The sequence below is a fragment of the Colletotrichum scovillei genome (assembly GCF_011075155.1).
Source record: "Colletotrichum scovillei strain TJNH1 chromosome Unknown Contig00006, whole genome shotgun sequence".
NCBI lineage: Eukaryota > Fungi > Ascomycota > Sordariomycetes > Glomerellales > Glomerellaceae > Colletotrichum > Colletotrichum scovillei.
The window spans coordinates 1,990,901-2,014,289 of NW_023336264.1; the positions used below are offsets into that span (position 1 = coordinate 1,990,901).

The following is a 23,389-nucleotide window of genomic DNA, read 5'->3' on the forward strand; positions in this document are numbered from 1 at the left end:
GAGTTTACTGGATCCTCAACTAGGAAAACATCTGTCGCAAACCAAAAGAGGAAAAAGACGTAAACCCAAATCATCATGAAGCTGATAGTAATCCAAGGGGGCATCCACAGGGCTACTCTGTAGTAGTCTCGCGCGAAAACATTTTTGCTCTTATTGCCTTGGTCTTGACCGACGGAAAAGTCGGCATCGTTCGTTTCATCGTTACTTTGGTCATTTTCAGGACGTCTTCGAGCAACCAATCTACTCCCGGTTGTCGAGAGAGTTGTCAACTCCCAGGTGTCTCCGTCAGACTGTAGAGGGCGACTATAGCTGCTGGGAACGGACCCAAAGCTTATGTTCGGTATTTCGAGACGGTCTCTTGACTGGGCCGTTTCGCTATGCTTCTCAGCTGAGGTAAATGTCCCAAGGACCGCGACCAGGGGAGCGGCCAAGAGCAATATCGGCAAGACCTGGCCGAACTCCCACCTTGTAGATGTTTCTTCATTTGTCTGCTGTTTATTCGTGTAATACTCCTCGTCATAGTGTGCTGACAAGACTTTTGACGTTCCCCAAAGAAGAATGGCCAATAGCCAGCCCAGCTATTCACAGGTCAATCAAAGTGCAGTAAAGGAGAGTTGATGACTTACTTCACCTAGCATGGAGTTGAAGAGATCGATGTGTGCTGAAAAGAAAATGATTACTGCAAGCAAGGGTCTCACCACGAAACCTCTCCATACTTCAAAGAGAAGTGTACGTGCCTGCAACCTTGACACGGCGTGGGCGTCGGGTGCTGATACCACGTCTTCTACTTTGGCGAAACAGTAAAGGATAAAAGTGCTCACCGGCGACGTCACCCTCCGGTAAATTATGCTCGAAAAGTGAGTCGACAGCTTGATTGTCCTCGAAACAAACCCGAAGAAAAGCAGTACCGTCGATACTATCATTTCTTGCATTGCAGAAGACTTCGCAAGCCAACGACAGTCGAATGACCCGATATTGTTACGCTTTGGACAGAGCTCACGGCTCCACATCGTGTCTGATTCATAGAAGAATCGATCACAAGAGTCTGTACAATTCTTCCATAGAGAGTCTTGGTAGAGTCGTCTTGCGCATGCTAGATTATAGAAACATGCTGCGGAAGTTTTGGCTGAAGCTGCGGTTGCCTGTAGTACAGAAGAGTCTGCTCGTGGTGACCTCCAGTTGAAGAAGCCGGTTGGAACGATAGAAACTATAAGAATGACTAGCAAGATAAACATGAGAGTGATTCTGAGGGACTTCTCGCACGGGTGTGCTTGGAAGTATCTTCTCAAGACCGTTAGACCAGATAGATGTGTCACACAGGAGAACCAAGCGAGGTAGGTGATGATCTGCCAGTGCAGAGCCGATAGGTTCTCATCCAAGCATATGAAACCGCCTATAAGGATGCTCATACCCGTGACTATTTGAACGTCGCACATGGCGACAACACACTGCCGTAGATATACCAGGTTAGTTGATGCGTTCAAGTGCGTTACTGTTGACAATCGGCATGAAGTTTTCCAGCACTCACAGTGTTAAAACATCGACTTATATGATTAGAAGTAGCCTGGCCGACGAGCGGAAGTGACGCTCCTAGAAACACCAAAAGCTTTGCCGTTCTTGATCTGATCCAAGCCAAGAGATTCACGTCGATAGGGTTTGGCTCCCAGTACATTGGATCCGTACGAGTGACGATGTTTGCAGCGGAAGCGTCTGACGGATTCGCTCTTAGGTGCTCCAGACTCGTTGCTTGGCTGAGCCTTTCGTCATCCGGTGTTTTCCGCGGTGGAGGAAGCTCTGGATCGTATGCTACCAAGTAGTGAACTACGAGGAGGGCGAAAACAAGATAACCTGTCCCCACGAAGCCAATCAGGACCTGAGAGACATCTTATTAGCGAGTCATCTACACGTAGATTCTGGTCATTGCAGACTCGTGTGCTCATGAGCACGATGGGTTCGAAAACTCACCCCCAAGCCGGCTATATCACTGTTAGGCTTCCAGGCCTCAGCTGACTGGCATTTGAGCCTGGTGGGACACACGGATTGTGACATCCTCAGACTGTGGCAGTCAACTCTCTCTTTGATTCTTGTGCCGAGAATCTGGATCCGGTGAAGTCGTTCTCGGCCTAATGAGATGCTTGATTGAGATTGCTGGAATCTCAAACAGCCCTGAGCGGGACCTGTTCTTCTTATCCCTTGGAAAATGGCCACATTGATTGTGGGATGCGATGATTATGTAGCAATCCAAATAGTGATGCTGCAGGAAACATTGGCTCCTCTGCATAATCGTGCACCCGAATCGCAAGGAGGTCAGCTTCCCTTTCCTTCTAGCGAATTAGAATGACCCATGGGCTTGTCAAGAATTGTTATATTGCTTGGAGGATCATTCTGTGCCACTTCGGTTACACTCATAGCGTACTGATTTAAATCAGGCTGACCTATCACCATCAGCATGTGCCGTCCTGTATGTCGTAAGCTGCCTGATGTTCTGCAAGCGCGACACCCCATCCGGATGAGGCTACATTGAGCGCAGCCGGCGGAATGGATCAACTATATAGAGAATCCAAGTTATGTCATTAGCTGCGAGTTTCTGCAGCGGCGCAGAATAGGACAGGGTAGAGCCGAATCACCGGACCGCGCCCGCCGATGTCAAGATCAGGTCCGGCCTTCGGCCCCACTTGGCGTGGCGCTGACGGCGTCCCCCGGACCGTGACGTCCGACTCTCCGAAGCCCTGAAAGTCAGCCTACCAGCTAATTTGCAGATAGAGTAACAAAGGCTGTTTCGTCTCTAGTGTCTGAAGAATTCCAGCTAAGTTTTGCAGGAGTGCTAAAGTCAATAATCTGCAATGGGCGGCAATCGCGAGCTTCGCAGCAGTGACCCTGCATCTCTTGAACCCTTCCGAAGTTTGTCACCACCACGGAAAATCCGACAATAATAGCTGGGAAATTACCAGGACCGACATTATTGAGAGATTCAGGTAGCTGATAGGAACATTCGCTAGATTTGACCAGAGACAGTTTCCCGTTTCACAGCGACTGGTTCAGATCCCCCCATCGATCTCATAAGCATTTCTTTTGCAAGAATCGTAGTCTGACATGACACTCTTTAACTAATCTGAATATGCAATATTATACTATTTCAGTAACAGAGCTGGCTTCCATGCGCCATTCTCCATCTGAAACATTTGAGACGACTGGCCAGACACGCAACAACGTAAAATCCATACAATACCACCGTGACAAGAACGACCGACCAGATCTTCAAGTCTGAATTGATCACACCCCAGCAGATAATCCAGGTGTAAAAGCCATATGTAACAATAGATGAAAGCCAGGTAAGAGCAAATCTCAAGTAATAGCCGAGTGTTCCAGACGGAGGACTGGCCCAGTCATGGACCATTAGACCGGCCAGGATAGTGCCATGTCCTGCGAAGAGATAGCTCAAAAGAGCCATATGGAAGACTCCTACCTCTGTGAACATGTACTCTGTAGGTGTCCAGTCTGGCCAGAGCCAATAATGCTGATATGGGTCTGGATATTCATCCGGGTGTTGAGATAACGCAACCATATAAAACAACGTTTTAGTCGCGTTTCGGAAGAGAAAATATACATGTACCCCGATCACAACAAGACTTGAAGTCAGATAAGGTACCATGCACTCCATATCAGAATAGATATCCACAGATACAGCAACTGATGGACTGAGATAGCTGCTATTATCTGTTCGATCCGTGGCGACTTCGCTATCGGAGGTTGCTGCCGTATCTAGTGCCGTCGTGTTTGGCAAGGAAGCCTCATCGATTCGCTGGCTTTGATCGGTGCCAGGTGCAGAACCTTGTGATGTATCCATATTGTGTCTCCTGCAATTTGTGCAAGTCGACTCGGAAATAAACGAGCTGAGGAGGCTCATAAGAGGTGCCGCCAGGAGTAGCATTGGAGGCACCTGACCAAACTGCCAATGAGTGTCTTGGGGGCTGTCCTCCACCATGAATGTTCTCCATCGTTCTCTAGCGGCGGTAACAAACAGCTTCGAGGTACCCCAAAGCAGAATGACCCAGAGCCAAAATATCTGATTATCGAGGTTGGTCACTTATTCTGGTGGTACGTGGAGTGTGTGGTTGACTCACCTCTCCTAACATGGAGTTGAATAAATCCGCTTGCGTGCGGAATAGTAGAACCGTGGCCAGAACAGGCCTAAATATCAAGCTGTAGCGGAAAATTTTGTTGTTCACCATGGTCGTTGATCTACCAATTGCATGAGTACCGTGGAACAAGAGCATTTCTAGCCTTTTCAATCCACGACGAACAAGATTGGCGCACGGAGTCATTAGGTTTTGTTGCATTCCTTCACACAGCCGTGTCGATAGTTTGAGAGATCTTACAAGGAATCCGGCGCTGATGAGCACCTGTGAGATGAGCATCTCCGCGAAGGCTGCCGTATGGCTGAAAGGTTGGAGCGTTTCCACCTGTTGGTAGAGATACTTCCCACAGGATATTGAAAAAAAGCAAATGACAGGGGTATCGGGATAGGCCATAGTCACTTGATAGCTTTTGTCGCCCTGGTCCCAGTTGAAGAACGCCGTCGGTGCCATGGCCACGATGAGCATGAGCAAAAGGACTAGCATTAATGCCAGGCGGGTGTACCTCGCCCACGTTTCTTCCTGCAAGTGTGTTCTCAAGACTGTCAAGCCAGACATGTGGGTAACACAAGAAAACCAGGCCAAATAAACGATTATTTGCCAGTGAATGGCTGGTAGGCGATTGTCGGTCATACTTATGAAGCCACTTGCAAGAATGCTTATACCCGTTATGGTTTGGATATCACACATGCTGAGAATGGACTAAAGTAGATTTACTTCAGCTAGACAACTTATGTTTCTTTTGATTGGGGCCCTACGTGGTTGAAGCCGGTTCGAATACGTTGAGAACGAGTAGCTCCAAAGACGGGCTTTGGAATACTGCACTTATCAAGCACTTTCCTGGTTCGAAACCTCAGCCAGGCCAGCAGTTTCACATCTATCGGATTCGGAGCCCAGCGATATGGACTGAAAGATTGATCTGGGTCGGCTGCTCGACTTCTCGGTGCTCGTCGCACGGTAGATCCAATCTGACGTTCGATGTCGAGATTTTGTCGTGGTGGTGGGACTTCAGGGTCATACGCGACAAAGTAATGGGCCAGAATGAGGAGAAAAATGATGTAAGCTGTGCCGAAAAAGCCAATGATTACCTTGGTGAGTGTGAGTCAAGTTCTTCCATAATCTTTTCGCGAGAAGTCGCCAATGCAAACGGAGGGGTAATCCTTATCAAGCACTAGACTTACTCCAGTTCCTGCTACATCGCTATTCGGCTCCCAGGGTTGATATTCGTCACAATGGGCGTCAATCGGACATCCCTCAAGCATTTTTACTTGTAGATGACATAGAACTAAAGGAGTATACAGGTATTGGATGTGTTACTAGGTCTCTCAAAATATGTGATGAGTTCAGGAGGCTGACGAAGGCTTGGAAGTTCATACAAGGAAGCAACATGAGAAGGGGGATAAGCTATAGTGCGGTGAGCTTCTAATATTGACTCAAATGAGACCTCTAAGTTGTACCCTCTACGGGACTATTGCTTCTACTGACGTGATAGATCAAAACTTACATCATCTTCGGCGATTGCTGTTACTCGTTACACCCGTGAAGCAATCGAACCAGTCACGCCTTCCCCAAACTCACTCTCTGAGCGCCAGAAACGGCTTTTGTTAAGAATTTTGACCAATTGCATTATAGATTCGAATCACGTCACCGAAATTGCGGTGTCGGCAGTCATGCTTCCCTCCTTCTCGGACAGAACCTGACGATTTTCAAGTGACGGGTTCTAAATTCTAGAGGAATTTGGGCTACTTCAAAACGGTGCAGAGAAGCTTCGACACATCGAGAACTTCGCATGAGAAGCTATCGTATTTCACCATGAAATGTAAGGTAGCTTGTTCAAGCCAAGGCGTTCCCAGCGCAGCGGGCGACAACGACGAGCACTGACCGGGCCCGGACTCGGCCCCACATCCGGCCGAACGCAGTGTCTTGTCTCCCAGAGACACCGATGGACTACCTCAACTACCGTCGCTCTAACGCCTGGGGAGAGACACAAGTAGCGAGCTTGTTTCTAAACACAGTTGCACCGGACGTTGGACTGGATAGCCGATGGAAAAAGGAAGTGGCGTTCTGAAATCGAACGTAACGTTTGACAGGTGACACATATTCTGCCACCGAACTTGGTGCTGCTGGAAGTCTGGCTTCACCGGTACTGCCATACGTGAGTACAACTTGAGGCTTCCTAGGGCGCACTCGGGCAAAATGTTTGCTTGCCATCCTGCCGCTGTTGCTCAGAGTGATCGGAAAACCCAAAGCGTATAGTCTTCTTGAGAGGGGCAAAAAGGATAACGTCAGTAATGGCGTCACCAACGAAGCTTTTGCCTGTGACTTAAGCAGCGCTGAATTCCATCCGATCCTGGATCTGATTAGCCTTTCTCGTCATAAAGTCTAGATTGTCTCCTGTCGATAGTATGGACTGAACGCGAAGCGGAAACGATGGCAGCGAAACAGAGGCAATTATGAGGGCGTAAGCGGATTGTTGATCTTGTGTATTTGGTATATTTGATTAAAAAGTATGTTATCCTGCGTCTTTGCTAGACAGTTGCGCCAATAGCAACAAACCAGGCCATGATCATGAACTTTTTCTTCTTCCTAATTCTTCCGCCCATCCTCATTAAGTCTAGACGTCCAGTTGCTTTAATTCATCCTACACATACGATTCCTATGGCGTAGTTTCATCTACACAGTATGTGCGTACATGCTACCCCTTTCCAGGAGGCAGTCCCTCCCCAGAACCATCGTCAAATGTCAACCCCTTTACATAGCAGCAACGATACCAGCAATGGCAGCAAGGGCAAGGCCACCAACAGCGACACCGCCTTGGGGAGCAGCGTTGCCGGTGGAAGTGGCAGTAGCGCTGGCGCCTGTACCGGTGCCAGTGACAGCAGTAGAAGCGGTACGGGAGACAGAGAGGGTAGCGCTGCTGACGGAGGCAGTGGCGTTACGGGCAGAGGTGACGATGGCAGAGGCGGAAGCAGAGGCAGAAGACAGGGCGGCGCTCGCGCTGGCGCTAACGGAAGCGAGAGCAGAGGAGACGGCACCGGAGACGGAGGCGGCAGCCGAGGAAGCAGCAGCGGAAGCGGAGGCGGAGGCGGAAGCCGCAGCAGAGGTAGCGCTGGGCTGGGCAGAGCCGGCGGTGGCAGCGTAGGCGGCGCAAGCAGCGGCGGCGGCGGACTGGGCCTTGCCGAGGTCGGCAGAATTGCAGGCGGCGAGCAGGCAGGAGGCGGCGACGGGGACGAGGGCCTCCTGCTTCTCCTTGGTGCACTGGCAGGCGGTGTCGGTCAGGGCGCAGCCAACCTTGGGGATGGCATCGGTAAGGCAGGGAATCTGAGGGGGAGGAATGTTAGTTTGGGGTCGTAGGGATGGTAGAAGAATTGTAACATACGGCGCAGGAGGGCTGGCCAGAGAAGTCCTGGGCGACGACAAGGCCGGCGGCAACGAGGGCGAGAGTGAACTTCATTGTGAACGTTGTGTGGTTGTTGTGAGTATTACACGGTATTAGGTTGATATATCAGTAAGATATAGGACGTGATGGGATGGACGACGTTGAAATTAGTGGACGTGAAGTTGAGCAAGACAGGAATCAAGAAGAGGCATTCAACGTCGACCCGAGAAGACGGGATGGGCCATAAATATGAGTCCAACGCGCGCCGGCAAGCCACCACGTTCCTTCAGGGGAGACAGAGACAGGAGCGAGCGAGTGAGAGGGACCCCTGGCCCTGACTCTGAAGCTTTTCCCCTTCTGCCCTCTGCTTGCAAAAAGCTTATCCCAAATATCCGCACCGCGCAGCGGCGGGCGCGCGCGACGGCGGCGTCTCCAATATCCATTGGGGTGGACTCGTGGAGGGTGGAGGGTTACGTTAGCTCCGCTTGGGGAGGCGTTAGCTTTTCGCTTTTCTGCTGGGGCGACGCGACCTTGACTGGCGAGCAAGGGGGTGTGAACCTTGGGGCCGTCGAGCTACTGCGAAGAACATACACTGGGACTTGGGAACCTGGACCTGGACCCATTCGACTTATAGCTAGACCCTAGGCTACGGACCGGGTTCTGGCCAGGAACATGCAACCATGATCTCTTTGGTCAATGGCAAGTTGGCTCCGGGTGTGAGAAGGGTTGGCAGGGGCAAAAAAGACGGGGAACCAGCGTGATCATTCTCGAGCTGGGCAAGTGAACTGATTTGTGGCACTGGTGATTGAGGTGACATCCAATTGACTCTTCTGACCCCAATGGAACGTAAGCGAATTGCTGTTTGATGTATCCCTTTTTTTCGAGCTCATTCGAGCAACGGGCTGGCGCAAGCAGCTGGATTCTTTCGCGAGGTTGTCCACCATCCAGCTATCTTGCTGTCTAGCTATCTAGCTGATCCACGCTGTCTCGCGGTCCGTCCGTCCGTTCTAACCAACTCACGCTTCAGCTCTCTAGCTCGTGTCCTGACTCTCGATTGCCCGTCGACCTTGGCTTAGCGTCCAGCCTCATGAAAAGTGTGACAGCCGAAAGACGACTACGAGACGGACGAAATACGGGCATCTGTGCGTTTTGATTGGATGGCAGGTGGCTTGAGCCCAACCAAGAACGCGTTGAGCCGGCTGGCTGTGCTGAGACAACCATCGGATTGAATCGAACTACCTCGACTTGCCCATCATCTATCTATCTGCCCTGTGGCGTCGGCACTTTTCCTTCCCATCAGTTCTGCTTTGCCCCCGGTGCCCCCTCGGAGATTCTATTAGTCAGTGTGTCTGCCGCTCTCACTATCTTTAGCTGATCAGTCGCCGGGCAAGCTATGCGCACAGAGATAGGTTAAGTTGTCAAGGCCCGACAAACCTGACGCGTCGCCGTCTTGGTAGTAGCAAAAAGCACCTGAAAAAAAGCGAGTTGATGGCCGGCCGGTTCTACGACCTGAGTGCCGGGCTGGCATGACATCGTGCGAGGTGACATGCGGGACCAGCAGACCAGGGGCCAGGGGTCAGTCAGAATACCTACCGCACGGGGAAACCCAAACCAGAGAGACCAATGGCCGTTTTTGCCGTGCTGGTGACTTTGGTAAGGAGGGAAAAGAGAGAAAGGGCCCCACGGTAAACACCTGATTTGACCAATTTCATTAGAGTTTGTCACTGGCAATATGTTCCTTGCAGCAAAGAAACAATGAATTACTCTATTCTGCAGGTTGCCTAGGCGCCTTCTGGTAACTCTGTGGCCGAAGAGACTGGGATACATACTGTAGAGTTTCTGATTAATTTTACTGAGAAGGAAAGAGAAAGGTTAGTTAGAAAGGCAAAGAAACATTGAACCTTCTAGACTTGCCTTATCAGGCGAGGGGTTTTCTTTACTCACTCAAACTCATCTCGGCTGGTTCATTCATCAAGAAAGATGGCGCTGCCGCGATACCGCGCTGCTCAGTGCTGGCTGCTCACAGACACTCTGCCGCTCTCCTCGCACATTCTGTAGCCGTTTCTTCTGACCGCCAACTTTGCCATGTGTTGCAACACGCAACCCAGCAGCGAGCCCGTGGAGTAAACACGAACGATATTAATAACAGCAAGCCAACGGTTCGACGACTTGGAAGCTTCCCCGACCTTCGGCTACCAAATAAAACGTGGAGTTCGCTTCGGTACCAACGTTCGGACCTCTAGCTCCCAGTCGCTGCTCGACTCACAAAAGGTTGTTCCTTGGAAATCTTCCTTGCGCTGCTATGCCGATCCCCGCTGGCAATAAACCCACTCGACACGAGCTCTGATCCCCGTCTTATTGTGCCCGTGTTTGTGCCGTGCAACTACCCGCAGCCATCCTCTGGTGGCCCGAATATCAACAACCGATGAAGCGTTTCTTTGTTTTTCTCCCGATAACTCTGAGCAATGTCCGACTTTCTCCACTATTCATATTCTTTGCTCACACCCGAAAGCTCGTCCCGTTGAAGGTCGCATCTGGCTGCCGCGCTCACTCTCCGCCCGGCTGGTCATGTCTCGATGAAGCATTCGATCGTTAATGTTCCGCAGGTTGGGTTTCGAAAGTCTCCGGTGGGTTCGAACTGGGTTCGATTCGTCCGGGGTGGCACTTGCAATCCTCGACTGCATGCGATGACAGCTTGGACGACTAAAGGCCGAACAAGTTGATGATGAGGCAAACATTCAGCGGAGGTCAAGGGCACCGAAGTCAACTGGGAGAAAGGTTATTGCTACATCGTCTACATCTATCCTGACAACTCAGCAGCCCGTCGCGTGCTCTCGCTATTCAACCAGAAACGCTTTTCAGCTTCTTCTCCGCGTATCTCAAGTCCATCTAATGCTCGAAGGCGCGACACAGTATCCATGATCCGATGTCAGAACCAGTTCTCCATTGAAGATCTTGGCCCACGGGTCGAGGTAGAAACGAAAGCTTGGCTTCTCTCCCTCAACTTCGTAGACCCGGACGATGATGAAGACATCCGTTGGTATCTTGCTTTTGTTTAAGCGATACTTTTGAGCCTACAGTAGTCAGTAAGCTTGTTATGTTTCCCGAGGAAGGATGGCCCTATGACAGGAGCAAGCAGAACTCACCAGATTCATCTGCTTCTGGCTAAGGTGGAAAGGCTCCTCGAGTCCGCGAACCGTTCCCTTCACTTCCATGTGATACGTGATGGTTCGGCGGAACCAGGCCTCCTCAACGATGCCCACGTTATGAAGTAGCGGGAGCATGTATCCCCCTTCTTTGTCCGTGTACGTGAAATCAGCTGTGGCCGACTCATCACCAAGGAAGTCCGAGTAACCACCTCTCTTCCGAAGACGGCTTGTCCAATGCTTCTCGGGCTCCCAGTCGGGTATTTCCTTGGAAAAGTAGCAATTAACCTACCAAATTTGTTAGCGGAGTTTTCATCGTGCCATAGCGTCGTCGCATACAAAATCTTCTGCCGCAAATCCAACTTCCTCGAACCTGTAAGATTGGGGATCATAGTCCGAATCATCGTCTCCAAAACTTCTATCATAGGCCCGAGCGTAGGACATTGTGGGAGCTGACTGCCTGGCAACATCCCCCATCCCGACTGCACTGGTCAGCTCTCTGTAAGCGACGGCGGGATCTTCCGTCGGATTGGTCATTGAGCTGGACACGCCGGTAGAGACGTCGAGGTCGTCGTCGAAGAGAACCCGAATATTGACTCCTTCCAACATGTCTCGCACGTCGGCAAAGCTGCCTTTGAGGATGTGTGAGATGAGAAGGCCGCGCTCGACGTCCTGGATTGCAAATAGCCGGCTAAACAAGTCAGCGAGCTCCATGTCGACCCGTCGATTGGTATCTTTGAAAGGGTTCTGCAAGACGATGATATGAATGACATCTTTCTCTTCCGTGATAGAGATGTGTCCTTTGCGAGACTCGCCCACTATCTCGCCGATTGCTCTTTGCACTGAAATGCCCAAAGCTAGCGAAACTTTGAAGGTAGGAATCGTCGGCGTCGCTTTGGTCCCGAGGCTATATGAGGTCAGTGAGATGCAATAACGTTTGGGTGAACGTGACTTACAGCGCGATGTACTTTGCTTTCTTCTGTATGTTTTCGGACCACAGTGGATGGGGTATCGGCGCGCTCACGTAAGTGATATGCTCTTCTACCGCATTGCTGAGGAGTCGAGGAGAGAGGTGACGCCATGCTACCAATGGCATGATCTCGTCAATATCTTTGACGTCGAAATCCAGGAGGGGAACTTTCCCCTCGAACGCTGTCCGTAATGCCGTGCGGTCGGCAATGTACCAGCTATCATTGAGAGACAAGAACGTTGCGCTGTCTGGACCTCTTGAGTTGTACGTGGTAGGTAGCATGGGGAAAACCTTGAAATATGGGAGTGCTCTTTGCTCGAAGCACCGAGGCATTTTTGCAGGATCCTTCTTACTTGAGAGATACTTGCACAAGAAGAGGAGCACTGTCTTTATCGACTGTGCCTTTGGAGTGTCCGCTGATAGGCCTCCCAAACGCTCCAACTCTCTGATAATGTCAGGAATACCGGCATCCGGGATTTGCAGTATCTCTTGAAAGAAAGTCCCACATGTGGGATAGAACTCAGCAAGGGGTCGGATGTTCTCAAGGCAGGCAGGAGCCTTCCAAGTGCATTCGCTCGGGGTGAGCCAACCATGGACTGGATGATAAACCATCTTGGCGCGCTTGAAGGCTTGACTGCTCGGGTTAGCTATCTCGCCCGCGATCAATTGAATAGAACCTTACCACTGAGCATCCGAGATCTCTTTGCTGTTGTTGGCCAGATACAGATAAATGTGACTTGCAGCCTTCTTAGTATCCGCATCGATGGCCAAACCTTTCATCATCTCGAGCTCCATGACGTAGGCCTCAACACTGGGTTTAGTAATGACTGAAAAGGCTCCAAACTTTTGCCATATTAAGTCCTCTGGGTCAGGGAAAACTCCAAATGCAAGATGTGGACAGTGGAGGAGCAGAGCTTTGGTTGGTATCGCCGTGTCCTGTAGTTTTCGTTGGACCCCGTCTCGACAAGGCACTGTCATGGCCTGGACATGTGGGTGCAGAATTGAGAGGCAGTCCTTGTATTCGAAGAACAGCCCGTTTCGAAGCCACTCGTCTCTTAAGAGTTGTATGAAGCCCATGGAGTCATTCTTGAGAAGCCATCGACTTTCGCGACTGATGACGACTTCCGAAGAAGACTGATCACGGACAAATAACTTGAACGATGTTGCGACTCCGTGTTTATTCTTCAACCACTCAATGAAAGCGTCTTTTTCGGCGGCCCGTTCTTCACCTGTGATCTCGCCTCGACTGAAGTAATTAGGATGCAGGACGTTCATGCAAGCCTTCCGTTCAGAAGAGTGCTTGCTAATGAGGTTACGTTGAATCTTTGGGTCGATGAGGTAGGCGGCATCGGCGCGGCAAACCTCATTTCCGTTGGAGGTAGCAACCCAGAGGTTCATCTTTGGAAGCCAATGCGGACGATGATTGTGGAATAAGTAGAATGCGTCTTCGATGAGACGCTCGGTTCCTCGGGGCTCCCAACCGTGATTCCGTTTGTTATGGTCTTGGAGAATTCGATTGCAAATATCGTTCGATGTGATCTTCTTGATCCCTAACCATTCGAAGAGGGCGTCTCTCTTGGCATCGGATCGCGCATCGGGGAGCACGAAGAAGAGGCCAAGGCCTTGAGGAGCACCTTGGATGTCTGCCTTCGCCGCCAGGTATAGGTCCGCCGTGCGCGCAGGAAGCAGATCCCCATCCAGTGTCGGCACAAGTGGCAAGCGTCGTAGTTTCTCTTTCCAAGAATCAGAGCGGACGAGAATAGCAGCCACTTTACTGTGCCATTTCTGTGACTTGGTGGTGAGGTCGGGTTTCTCTATTGAGACCCATTCACAGAAATGTGACACAAACACGTCAGCAACCATTGTACTTACCCCCAGACGCATGAAACCTTTGGGTAGATTTCCTTCTTGAGAGTATTCGGATGCTAGATGGCGGTGACGTTGTTTCGGTGAGTCGATCAAAGGCACTCCATCTAGACAGTATCCAGAAGAAACGAAGACGAGGTCCTGCGGCTTTCGCAGATCCTCAATCCCCGCGCGACTCTGAAGAACTGGGCGAGACTGAAGATGTCTGATCAGGGCTTCTTCCAAACCGTCCCAAAAGTCATCGTGAGAGGGAGATTGCACCAAGTACCGTGGCCAAGAGTAACGCAGTTTACCTCCACCTTTGTTGAATCTCTCGACTGCCTCCTCGAATGCAACTGGAATTGCTTCTCTGATCTTGTTGTTCCAAGCGTTTGCGGCGGTAACGCGCTCCCGATCCGCGAGCAGAATGAAGTCGCTCTGAATGAGAAACTGAACGTCCGGTTAGCGATGTTTTCGAGAAACCAGAAGGATTTTGGTCCTTACTTGGAAGCCATAGTGACCAACTGGCAAGAATGCAAAGAATGGCTGCTCTTGAACCTTTGGGTTACCATCCTGCTCCAGCGGGAATGCAAGAGTAACCTCTGAGACGCTGATGTTTTCCCTTGTAGATTCTTTTGGCATCTCTTCCACTGCCTTTCGGATAATGACGTACTTAGTTTCCGTCGCTGGCTCCGAGTTGTTTGTGTGCATGGTAATAGTCCGCGTTTCGCAGTGGAAGTCTGTGTCGTGATCTGTGTATGTAGCCAAGTAGTCAGTCTGCTCATCCGGTGTCTGGATAACGATGCGTCTGAGTCGGCGAAGAAAGAGCAGTATTTCGGGTTTGATCTTGGTAAGCTCCACGGCAATCTCTTCCAACTTGCTATTGCCAAGCAGTTGAAGAGCCATGCTTGTATTTTCAGACTCGCGCTGCGGTTTGATGAATACTGCGGGGAGGGGCAGGAGAACCCCCAGCATGTCCCTTGTCTTGTCGAGTTTGAAGCTGTAGAGCCCACTCGAGACATAGACTACATTTGCGACACTGAAAACAGACTTGAAGCCTATGCCCTTCTCTCCAATATATCCCGAATGGACCTCTTTCGATAAGCTCTTTGTGCTCTCTCCGATCGCGCAGAGAGCGTCGATTTGCCCAAGAGAAAAGCCATTTTCGTTGCATCCCGTTTCCAAGTAGTGAACAGTTTCGCCGCTGTCGTCGATACAGCTCTCGATGCTCAGCCTAAAGCTTGGGCGTGAGCCTTGTTGAATGGCTTTGGAGTAATCGTTGTCGTCGGCATTTTGAAGAAGCTCCAAGATGAAATGGGTTGTTGTGCAATACAGATCTTTGGCGAGAATCTCGAGGGCGTTTCGTAGTTGTTTCTCCGCGAATCTCTTAGCTTGCCCATATTCTATGCCTCGATCGTGTACGATGGTCTGTAGCTGAGCATCCGCCTCTTCTCGAGATTGTGGTGATGCTGGCGGATCCATGCAGGGCGCGGAGGCGATTTCTCGCTGCCGGGCGTTTGATGGAATTGTCAGGAAGTCTTGAAGAGACCCAAGAGAGTTGTGTACGATGATTCGAAAACCGAATAAAAATTTGATTGAACGGCAGAGATGTTGGGATCGGGGCGAGATCAAGACAGTGATGGGGTGAGGGTAGTGATGTGAGTCGAAGGTGTGAGAGTGAAAAGGCGAGAGTGAGAAGGCGAGAGTGAGAAGGCCAGAGTGAGAAGGTGAGAGTGAGAAGGTGAGAGTAAAAAGGTGAGAGTGAAAAGGTAGTGGAAAGCCAAGTGTGAAGGCAAGTGTGAGGAAAGGCGAGAAAGGCTTGGAGATGGGCACGAAGAAGGAGATCTGGTGGTAGGTAAGTTCCTCACGCGCCGCGTATTTTTCAAAAGAATTTGAATTTGCGCGGCCTTCGAGACCTAGGCTGAAGGAAGGCACGAGGTCATGTTTTCCATAGCTATTGAGGAAGGAACCAACCACCTTCTTGCTGCCTGATGTATATACACTACCTCGTGGAGAGGATTGCCTCTTTTACGTCGAGTCCTACGAATAAGCCACGCAGCCTCACATTACCATAGCTTTCACAGATCTGATGTATGAAACTTGGTTGTTGTTGACTTTGTCACTCTCGGGCAAGCTCGAAGCAGAGCCACTACTATTTAGCATCTATTGCATGTAGTCGTACTGGTCTGTCTCACGTTTTAAGCAGAGCCTGCGTTCACATCACTTCATAAAGGACACAATAAGTTGATGTAGTCTGTATGTCACATTAGACTACATAAGTCTTGTCCGTCACCCCGAACCCTTAGCTCTCAGCGGCTCTGTCGTCACCACAGCTCACATCCCCGGCCGTTCATCCAACATCTCATCATAGATGTCATCCGCAGCCCATCTATCCTCCACCTCCTCATTCCCACTTTCACTTTTGCTCTCCGCAGCCGGTTGATCCTCATACACGCTGCCACCAAGATCTTCCGCCGGTCCCTGGAAAGCGGAAGCCAGATCATTGACCCCTCGGAGGACTCGTCTGTGTACTTCGACGAAGGGCCATGTCTCAGCAACACGACGAGCAGCACCACTGGCAGCGGAAGCGAGAGCGGAGACGAGAGAACCGAGGCCCGCGCCATTCCGGCCAGTGTCCTCCTCCACCGGATCGTTTCGCGGCGGTTGGTGATGACCGACATTGAGTTGAGGTTGATGATGATGGCGTCCATGGAACATAGCAAGATCTTCTCGTGGAGCTACACCATTTTCCCGGTCAAGAGGCCTACCAGTGCCCAGCCAATACTTGACCCACTCATCACCAGTCTCCTGGAATTGGCAGAAGACCGCGACGTTCCCATCGTCGTCGATGAAATATTCATTCCAGAGGTAACTAGGGGTCAGAATCCGACCAAATGGGATGCCGTTGTAGATATCCCGTGGCACAGGATTCTCTTTTAGGTAATTGACGACCCATTGGCGGGGCTGCTGATCGACATACGTGCCGTCGACGTCGAGATGGAAAGACGAGACGTAGTACATCAGACCATCGTAATGTATCGCCTCCACGAGCTCATGGGCCTCGGTGTCGCTGAGAATGCCGCGAACGCGATTGAGAACGGACAATTGGTCCCAGTTGATCCTGTTCAGCGTATAGTCCAACCCCATCTGGAGGAAGTCGCGACAAGTGACCTGCCCGCCCCTTGCATGGCTATACGTCTGTAACAAGACTTCGTAAATGTTTCTGACACTCCATGACTCTTCAGGGGCGTCGTGTTCCAGGCTGTAGGTGGCGACCCTCGCGAAGAAGTCGTCGACGGGGGAAGGAGGTTGAGGTTCATCTGCTACACCCATCGCTATCGTGGCGTTCCTAAGCCACACGTTGAATTGATCTCGCTCATGATGGTAATCCTCAAGAATCCACCACAGAGGTTGGCAGATGAACTGGCATTCACATTGTTGCTGGCGGCTAGGAAGCCAATTAGTGCATTGCTCGCAGGCGTTGTGAGGAACACCTCCGTTCGGCAACCACTCTCGAGCCCAGGATCGACCTGAGAGATAAGTGGCGAGGAAGTTCTTTGCATCCGCTTCTCTCAGTCTCCAGAGGAAGCGGCGGTAGCCCATGAACCTGTGGATGTCCGCCTGGACTTCGAGAAAGTCCTGCCACACTGCGAGCTCTTCTTCGATGTCTGCATCGTACGGGGCCCGGCATGCAACAGCGCGACGCTGCAGTGCTAGGAGAGGTTCGCGCAGTCTAGGAGACACGCTCTCAGGTTCGGTGTCTCCAAGGAAGTCGAATATGTCTTCAAGCCGTTCACGGCGCTCCTCAAAAGTGGGAAGGTTATGGGCGTCCATCTTGATATGGGCAGAATAGAAGATTGGAAATTTTCAAGAGAAGGGAACTATGGTCGATTGGTGGGATGTTGGCTCGAAAGAATAAACTTGTAATGGAGAGCATAAGACCTTTATATATATCTTTCTCAGTTCTCAAGGTCTCAACGTGGTTATACGTATCGGAGATAGGTACATCTGGCTGGCACGATAGTTCTCAACCCGTTGCAAGGTAGAGTTGGACTGTTACGAATCAAGCCGTGCGCCTCTACGGTCCTTATACGACATATAAAAATCGCCCGTAGAGTCTCATACGTAGAGTATACATCATCATGTACAGATTCGCTAGGAAGATGGCTTCCATACCATTACTTTTTCTTGGTGGGAAGGTCACGGGTTTTCCAAATCTGCTCACATTGCGGCAAGGACTCCGTCAAGGTATCATCAGCGAGGTGCCCGGTATCTCCGATGAGCAGGCTTGGGCCCCAAAGTGAAGAACAAGAATCGGGTGTGCCCATGAGACTACTGTGGTTTCTTGGTACTCGCCAACGTTGTTGTTGCTGTCCATTATGACCTCAAACTCTAATGCATACGGAGCCTCCAAGCCTGACAACCATCCCTCAGTTTCGGAAAGCCTGCACGAGCTCATGCAGCTTGTCAATGACAACCGGAGCAATGGCTCCGAGGGTGTCTTCGATGATCCTCTCGAAGAACAGCATTGACTCCTCCTCTGTAAGTTCCAGGTGAAATCGTTCACGAACCTTCAGCACCGCCTTGTCAGGCTCGAGTCGAATGTCAGGAATGTTCGCGTCCACCATCAAGCTAAACAAGTTGAGGATAAGATTGGAGGATTTACGCAAAGCAGTGTATGCCAGGAAGCAGTACTGCTTGAACTGTTTGAAGTGCTCTGAGTTGACTCCGCCCATACAGTCTACCATTTCCTTTGAGAGCTTCATGACTGGTGCAAACGGCTTTGGATCTCGGCCAAGAATGAAACCAAAGTCGGCGTGGAAGAAATGACCGTCCGGGGCGAGGAGAAGGTTATCCAGATGCCGATCGCCGACGCCTAGAATGTAGGTAATCACGCAGTATCCTGCGCAAGACTTGATATAGGTGTCCAGAGTTTCTTGGCGTAGACCTAGGGGTTGCCGGTCGTCTGGGTTGTTGGATTTCAAGTAGGTCAGTGCTGGGTTGTTTCTGAATTTCGAAGCAATGCTTTGGAAGCTGACGGATGGAACAAATTGAGAAGCGCCTGCTGTTGTGCTGGTTGCCAGAATTTTGTAGGGAGACAGCTTCAAATCCAAGTTTTCTTTCTGCAGTAGTTGGTCCATGAGAGTAATGATTTGAATGACCAACTGGTCCTGGCGCAGGTCGTCACCAGTCTTGAAGATGATGGGATACTTCTTGCCGGTGCTGGTTTTGAAGGTGACCTTGATTGGGCAAAGAGATGACTTGAAGACCGTCGTCTCATCAGGTACCACCCCGACCACTAGCATGGTAGGGTCGAGCGGCAAAGGTAACGGCGGGTCGATTGTCAGAATTTCATTCTTTGGATCTGCCAAGAAGTGTTTGACGCGGTCAGTCTTTTTCGCGATGGATTCGTGTGACGTTTTGACTTCTCCAGAAATCTTGGACAAGATGGCAATCAACTCAGCCTGTCTCAAGAGTGTTTTCCGCGATTCGACTCCATCCGGTTGCTTCACTAGTTCAGTCATGAAGTCGTAGGCCACCTTTCGGTAGATGTTGCGGTTATCCAATCCCTGGTCTGGGCTGTGATCGTCGCATTCGACCATCAGGTACCAATGGAAGTAGTTGCCAAGAAGAAAGTTACCGGCTGCTCGGGATATCAAGAATTGAGCCAGAGACGAATCATGAATGGCCTCCTGGGAAGAGTCGGCCTGGATATGCTCGTATTTCAAGGCTTGCACCAATTGCAGCAGATAAAGGAGCAGCTCATGATCATCCGCCTTACGTAGTCTTTCCACAGCATATGCTCGAACAGCTTGGTTGTCGAAGGTGGGGCCAAGCAACTCTAAAGCATCGTCGACGTCGATTTCGGTCCAGCGTCCCAAGACTTGCACTGCCTGCTTGGCTTCGCTTTGATCTTGCCAGTTGACTGATTTCACAAACTTGGTAACAGCCCGCTTGTCTCGAGTGAGATGATAGCGGAATTTCCAGATTAAATCCTTCTCCTCCGGGGTTAACGTGTGGGTTGGCGAATACGACATGATGAGATTCAGCTCATCTCGGACCTTGGCATTTGGTTTGAGATCCTTGTCGAGAACCCCGTGACGATGCTGACTTCTGACAAGCCTTCTGTGCTTGCTTTCGGCTGGATTGTCGCGAGCACCAACCTCAGGGTCATAAACCTTCATCAATCGACTCCCAGCTGAGTCGTCAAGCGCGTCGATACCGGGACCAAACTGCACTTCGGGCGGCGGCTTCAACATTACGTTAGACTGAGAAGCAGACACATGCTGAAGCGCCGAAATCGGCGGAGGATCATATTCTAGGTCCGCAAATACAACTGGGAAGTCGAATCGCGGCAATTCCACGTTGAGCTGGAACTTGGAAAACCCAGGATGGGATTCGGTGTTCACAATACCCTTGTCGTCTGAAGTTCCCTCCTTTTCGGTTGATGCATCTCCGTTTGTCGTCCTCTGGCGTTGCATAGTCTTGAGTGATGCTTTTGCCGATTGTAGCCCGCGCTTCTCGAAGCCACGGAAGACAAGCTGATCAAGCCAGTCGACTCTGGGTATCTCGCCCATTTCGTGTTTCTTGAATAGCTTCTCCATGCGCTCCAGCTCTTCAGCATCCTTATCTACCGTTGGAGTGGCTCCTTTCCTCGAGCCGTCCCGTTTCTTCCGCGGAACCGCAGGCGTAGTGGTATTGTCATTTCCATCAGCGTTCTTGTGTCGGTGGACCATGCATTTCTGCCGGCCCTTCTGCACCTGATTGTCTCGGTCGAATAGTGGGAGCGTTGTGCCGCCGAAGGGGATCGCATGGCCTCTCGCTTGTTTTCCACCAGCTGGTGACGAGTCCCATAATGTGATGGCTAAGCAGGAGTTTAGAGGGAGGGTTTTGTAGTTGATCGGTAGAGTGAGCCATTCGTTCCATCTATGCGCGCTCCGCGTCAGAGGTCTTTTCCCAGGATCATCCACCAGACGTAAGGGGTGCGACTTGCCTCCTCTCATTGCGAAACGATTTGTATGCCGTCTGGATAGGTACTGTCAACGGCTTCGAGCCGGCCCATACTTGCACGGTGACGTAGAGATCGGAGTGCGAGCTAGCAAGTTAGCGATGGCGACCAGCAGCCGTACGAAAGGTATCACCTTGTGTTAGAGCCGATATGTCTCAGCTCGGCCTTTTCCAACAAAGTGGAATGCAGAAATGGTGTTTCGTCGCCCTCTAGATTAATACTATCACGGCAGCGTCAGTCACGCGCATTATCCGGGTTGGGAACGACGCAGTAGATGGGCGCATACATGCGGATGCTGACTGGATAGTCTAGAGACTCGGAGCTGGCAAATGAAAATGGCTCCATTGTGAGGATAGGAGCTCGTACGAAGAGGTTATGAGTCCATTATGCAATGAAGTAGGCAAGTTGCAGAATGTCGTTCGGCGAATGCGACAGACAGCGGTTGCATGTGTTTGTGGGTAGGTAGCGCAGGTTGAGGTCACTGACTGCACCAGACTGGATAAGCACTGGTAGGCGGCAGCTGACTGTGGGAAGCTCCAGTGGAGTGCATTAGGTAGGCAGTACATCCCGGTATGGGCTAGCATGCTGTGGACTTCTGTCGTCTGTGACCCCCGCCTCAGCCACATGTCTCCAGACCTAGGCAATATCTTATCGATAAGAAAGTCGTCCCCAGCCACATTCACCCCACGCACCTATGGGTGCGATAACGATTGTTGGAGCGCGTTGAGTGGAAGGATCGCCTGAGAAGTGCTTGTCGCGTCTTCCATGTTCAGTCGCAATTTCACGCGTGATATCCCGCCCAACCACTCGAGCTCGTCATCGGAAACCGCACAGGAGGCGCCCCCTTTGGTTCTACGTCAGGCCCTGCCTCATATCAAGCCAAAATCCTCGACAACTATAATACCTAACACACAGCAACTTCTCACTAAGCGACCCTGTCAATATCGAGAATGCCGGCGAGAGTTGGAGGCTCGTCCTCCCCCGAGTCGAGCGAAGATGATGCGCCCCGTCCTGCGCGCGGTCATCTCGCCGCGAGAGACAAAGGCAAAGGTCGCGATGTCTCTATTGGCAAGCGGAAACGTACAGACACGGAAAATGGGGGTCATGCCGCTCGTCGCCGAGCTACGCGCTCCGCTGAGAGAGAAGAAGAATACGATTCGGACATCTACGACCCAGACCAACCGATGGAAGAACGTCGAGAAATCCAACGAAAGCTCCGAGACCTTCATAAGGGCATCAACGAAAATATGGAGGAGTACATGCTGCCAGGCTCAACGGGTCTGAAGGATACCTTGATGATGGCTCAGCGCGTTGCTAAGGGTGTGAAGCAAACTACGGAGGCGACAATAGACTCTCGCCTGCTTGTCAGCGCCGTCGATATGTCGTACCGCAAAACCGTGAGGTTGATGCAGGGAAGCTCCACCGAGGGTGTCGATGTGGATGAGTTCGTCTCCAAGTGCTGCACCTACATGCGGCAAGCCGGTGGAATCGCAGACGACGAGGCGCCAGAGCTATCGGGTACACAAAGACGGAGACGCCGCACCAATAACAATTCACGCGATGATGAGGACGAAGGGAACGACGAGGCCTTCAACTGGAGCCATCTCGGACGCTTCGCTTCCTTACCAAATGTTCGTCGGCCAGCCTTGCCCGGCTTTCTCCTTGGTCCCTTGTCCGTTGAGAAGAAAGTACGCAAGATATCGAAGCGCACCGCCCCGTTCAGACCCAATAACCTGGAAGAGACAAGACCCGAGGTGCTGAATGTCGAGGACCTTGCCAAGAAGGAGAATGATTTGACCGCTATCTGCGGTAAGATTCTGAAGCAGCTGGACAAGGTGCAAAGCAGCATTCAAACGGAGCTCTCTGAAATATTTGAAAACACCGAAATGGACGACGCCGAGCAGATTCAACTCATGCAGAAGTACGGTCTACGGGATACAGGCGGTGTTGACCTACTTCGTTTCGTTGTCAACCCCAAGTCCTTTGGCCAAACGGTGGAAAACATGTTCTACGTCAGTTTCCTCATTCGTGACGGAAAGGTTGGCATCGAGTTTGACAGCGACGAATACCCCTCTCTCAGTAAGCCAGTCATCATCTGAACATGTGACATTGATTGTACTGACTGGACTTCAGATCCCATCAGCAATGGAGACGCAAACGAGGACGGCACAGTCAAGCGTGAGACAGCGAAGCAGCAAGCAATCTTTTCCATGGACATGCAAACATGGCAAGATATCATTGACACATTTGAGATTAAGGAGCCGATGATCACCCATCGGAAAGAAGCAACAGCGCAAGGTCCCGGTGCCAGGGGATGGTACAGTTAGAGGAAGACAAAACGGCGTATTTGGCGTTTCGGCATAGCATCTTAGTTCCGTCGTTCACTGGTGCAGGACGACATATAGAATACCAGGTCAAAATGTTGCAATGGAGTTTTGTGGGAGGTTTTACAGATCGGAGGATTGGAGGAATATTCCCAAGGACGCCAGTATGGGGCAATTGTTTGACCTACCTAGCAATGAATTGATGGGGCAGCTGACGCCCTCCGCAGCATCACACTCTGGGCCGTCCCCGACTTGCCGAAACTTAGAACGGGCTTGCTAACCTTGTGTTATGTCATAAGGTAAGGTACCAAGAGGTCATTGAGGCGAAGACGCGGTAGGGTAACCGGCCACAAAGACAATCTAAGATTCCAGGGGATGTGCACGTCCGCAAGTCTTTGACCAACTCCAGAGTTCTCATTGTTGGTTCACGCTCCCTTATTCAACATTGAGCCTTTGACTTGTTATTTTCAGATTCGGGGTTGTAAGCTTTGTTGAGAGTTGAATGGGAGTTGCACTGACCAGGGCATTCTGATACGCAAACGGACGCATTATCGTCTCCCTCGATTTGGGAGAATCTGCT

At 51.0% G+C, this 23,389-nt stretch overlaps 5 protein-coding genes across 5 annotated transcripts; 1 reads left to right on the forward strand and 4 right to left on the reverse strand.

Moving 5' to 3' along the window:
• Positions 1 to 6,601: 6,601 nt before the first annotated feature.
• HER10_EVM0007736 (uncharacterized protein) lies at positions 6,602 to 8,102 on the reverse strand. Its single transcript, XM_035477281.1, has 2 exons — positions 7,516 to 8,102; positions 6,602 to 7,457 (listed from the first exon to the last, which is right to left on the reverse strand). Exons 1-2 carry the CDS (start codon positions 7,588 to 7,590, stop codon positions 6,888 to 6,890), a joined length of 645 nt encoding a protein of 214 aa, XP_035332919.1. The 5' UTR covers positions 7,591 to 8,102; the 3' UTR covers positions 6,602 to 6,887.
• Positions 8,103 to 10,394: 2,292 nt separating this feature from the next.
• HER10_EVM0012295 (heterokaryon incompatibility) lies at positions 10,395 to 14,958 on the reverse strand (the record flags this gene model as incomplete). The annotated part of the gene is made up of 6 exons (XM_035481692.1): positions 10,395 to 10,589; positions 10,662 to 10,949; positions 11,001 to 11,568; positions 11,618 to 12,265; positions 12,314 to 13,926; positions 13,981 to 14,958. 6 exons carry the CDS (start codon positions 14,956 to 14,958, stop codon positions 10,395 to 10,397), a joined length of 4,290 nt encoding a protein of 1,429 aa, XP_035333491.1.
• Positions 14,959 to 15,810: 852 nt separating this feature from the next.
• Positions 15,811 to 17,310, reverse strand: HER10_EVM0008782 (uncharacterized protein; the record flags this gene model as incomplete). Its single annotated transcript, XM_035478291.1, has 2 exons — positions 15,811 to 15,931; positions 16,193 to 17,310. 2 exons carry the CDS (start codon positions 17,308 to 17,310, stop codon positions 15,811 to 15,813), a joined length of 1,239 nt encoding a protein of 412 aa, XP_035333042.1.
• A 54-nt stretch (positions 17,311 to 17,364) lies between these two features.
• HER10_EVM0003778 (phosphatidylinositol 3) lies at positions 17,365 to 20,933 on the reverse strand. The gene is made up of 4 exons (XM_035473442.1): positions 20,772 to 20,933; positions 20,619 to 20,705; positions 20,471 to 20,572; positions 17,365 to 20,403 (listed from the first exon to the last, which is right to left on the reverse strand). The coding sequence occupies exons 1-4, from the start codon at positions 20,828 to 20,830 to the stop codon at positions 17,907 to 17,909; spliced, it is 2,745 nt and encodes a 914-aa protein (XP_035332422.1). The 5' UTR covers positions 20,831 to 20,933; the 3' UTR covers positions 17,365 to 17,906.
• A 339-nt stretch (positions 20,934 to 21,272) lies between these two features.
• Positions 21,273 to 23,019, forward strand: HER10_EVM0005819 (uncharacterized protein). The gene is made up of 2 exons (XM_035475423.1): positions 21,273 to 22,564; positions 22,619 to 23,019. Exons 1-2 carry the CDS (start codon positions 21,436 to 21,438, stop codon positions 22,810 to 22,812), a joined length of 1,323 nt encoding a protein of 440 aa, XP_035332684.1. The 5' UTR covers positions 21,273 to 21,435; the 3' UTR covers positions 22,813 to 23,019.
• The last annotated feature ends 370 nt before the right edge of the window (positions 23,020 to 23,389 follow it).

Bases quoted from the DNA above. Each gene is read 5' to 3' on its own strand.
- HER10_EVM0003778 (XM_035473442.1), bottom strand. From the start codon at position 20,830: ATGGAGCCATTTTCATTTGCCAGCTCCGAGTCTCTAGACTATCCAGTC. The intron at 20,573-20,618 runs GTGATACCTTTC...CTAACTTGCTAG, and splicing joins CATATCGGCTCTAACACAAG to CTCGCACTCCGATCTCTACG. The intron at 20,404-20,470 runs GCAAGTCGCACC...GAGCGCGCATAG, and splicing joins TCGTTTCGCAATGAGAGGAG to ATGGAACGAATGGCTCACTC.
- HER10_EVM0005819 (XM_035475423.1), top strand. From the start codon at position 21,436: ATGCCGGCGAGAGTTGGAGGCTCGTCCTCCCCCGAGTCGAGCGAAGAT. The intron at 22,565-22,618 runs GTAAGCCAGTCA...ACTGGACTTCAG, and splicing joins CGACGAATACCCCTCTCTCA to ATCCCATCAGCAATGGAGAC.
- HER10_EVM0007736 (XM_035477281.1), bottom strand. From the start codon at position 7,590: ATGAAGTTCACTCTCGCCCTCGTTGCCGCCGGCCTTGTCGTCGCCCAG. The intron at 7,458-7,515 runs GTATGTTACAAT...CCTCCCCCTCAG, and splicing joins CTGGCCAGCCCTCCTGCGCC to ATTCCCTGCCTTACCGATGC.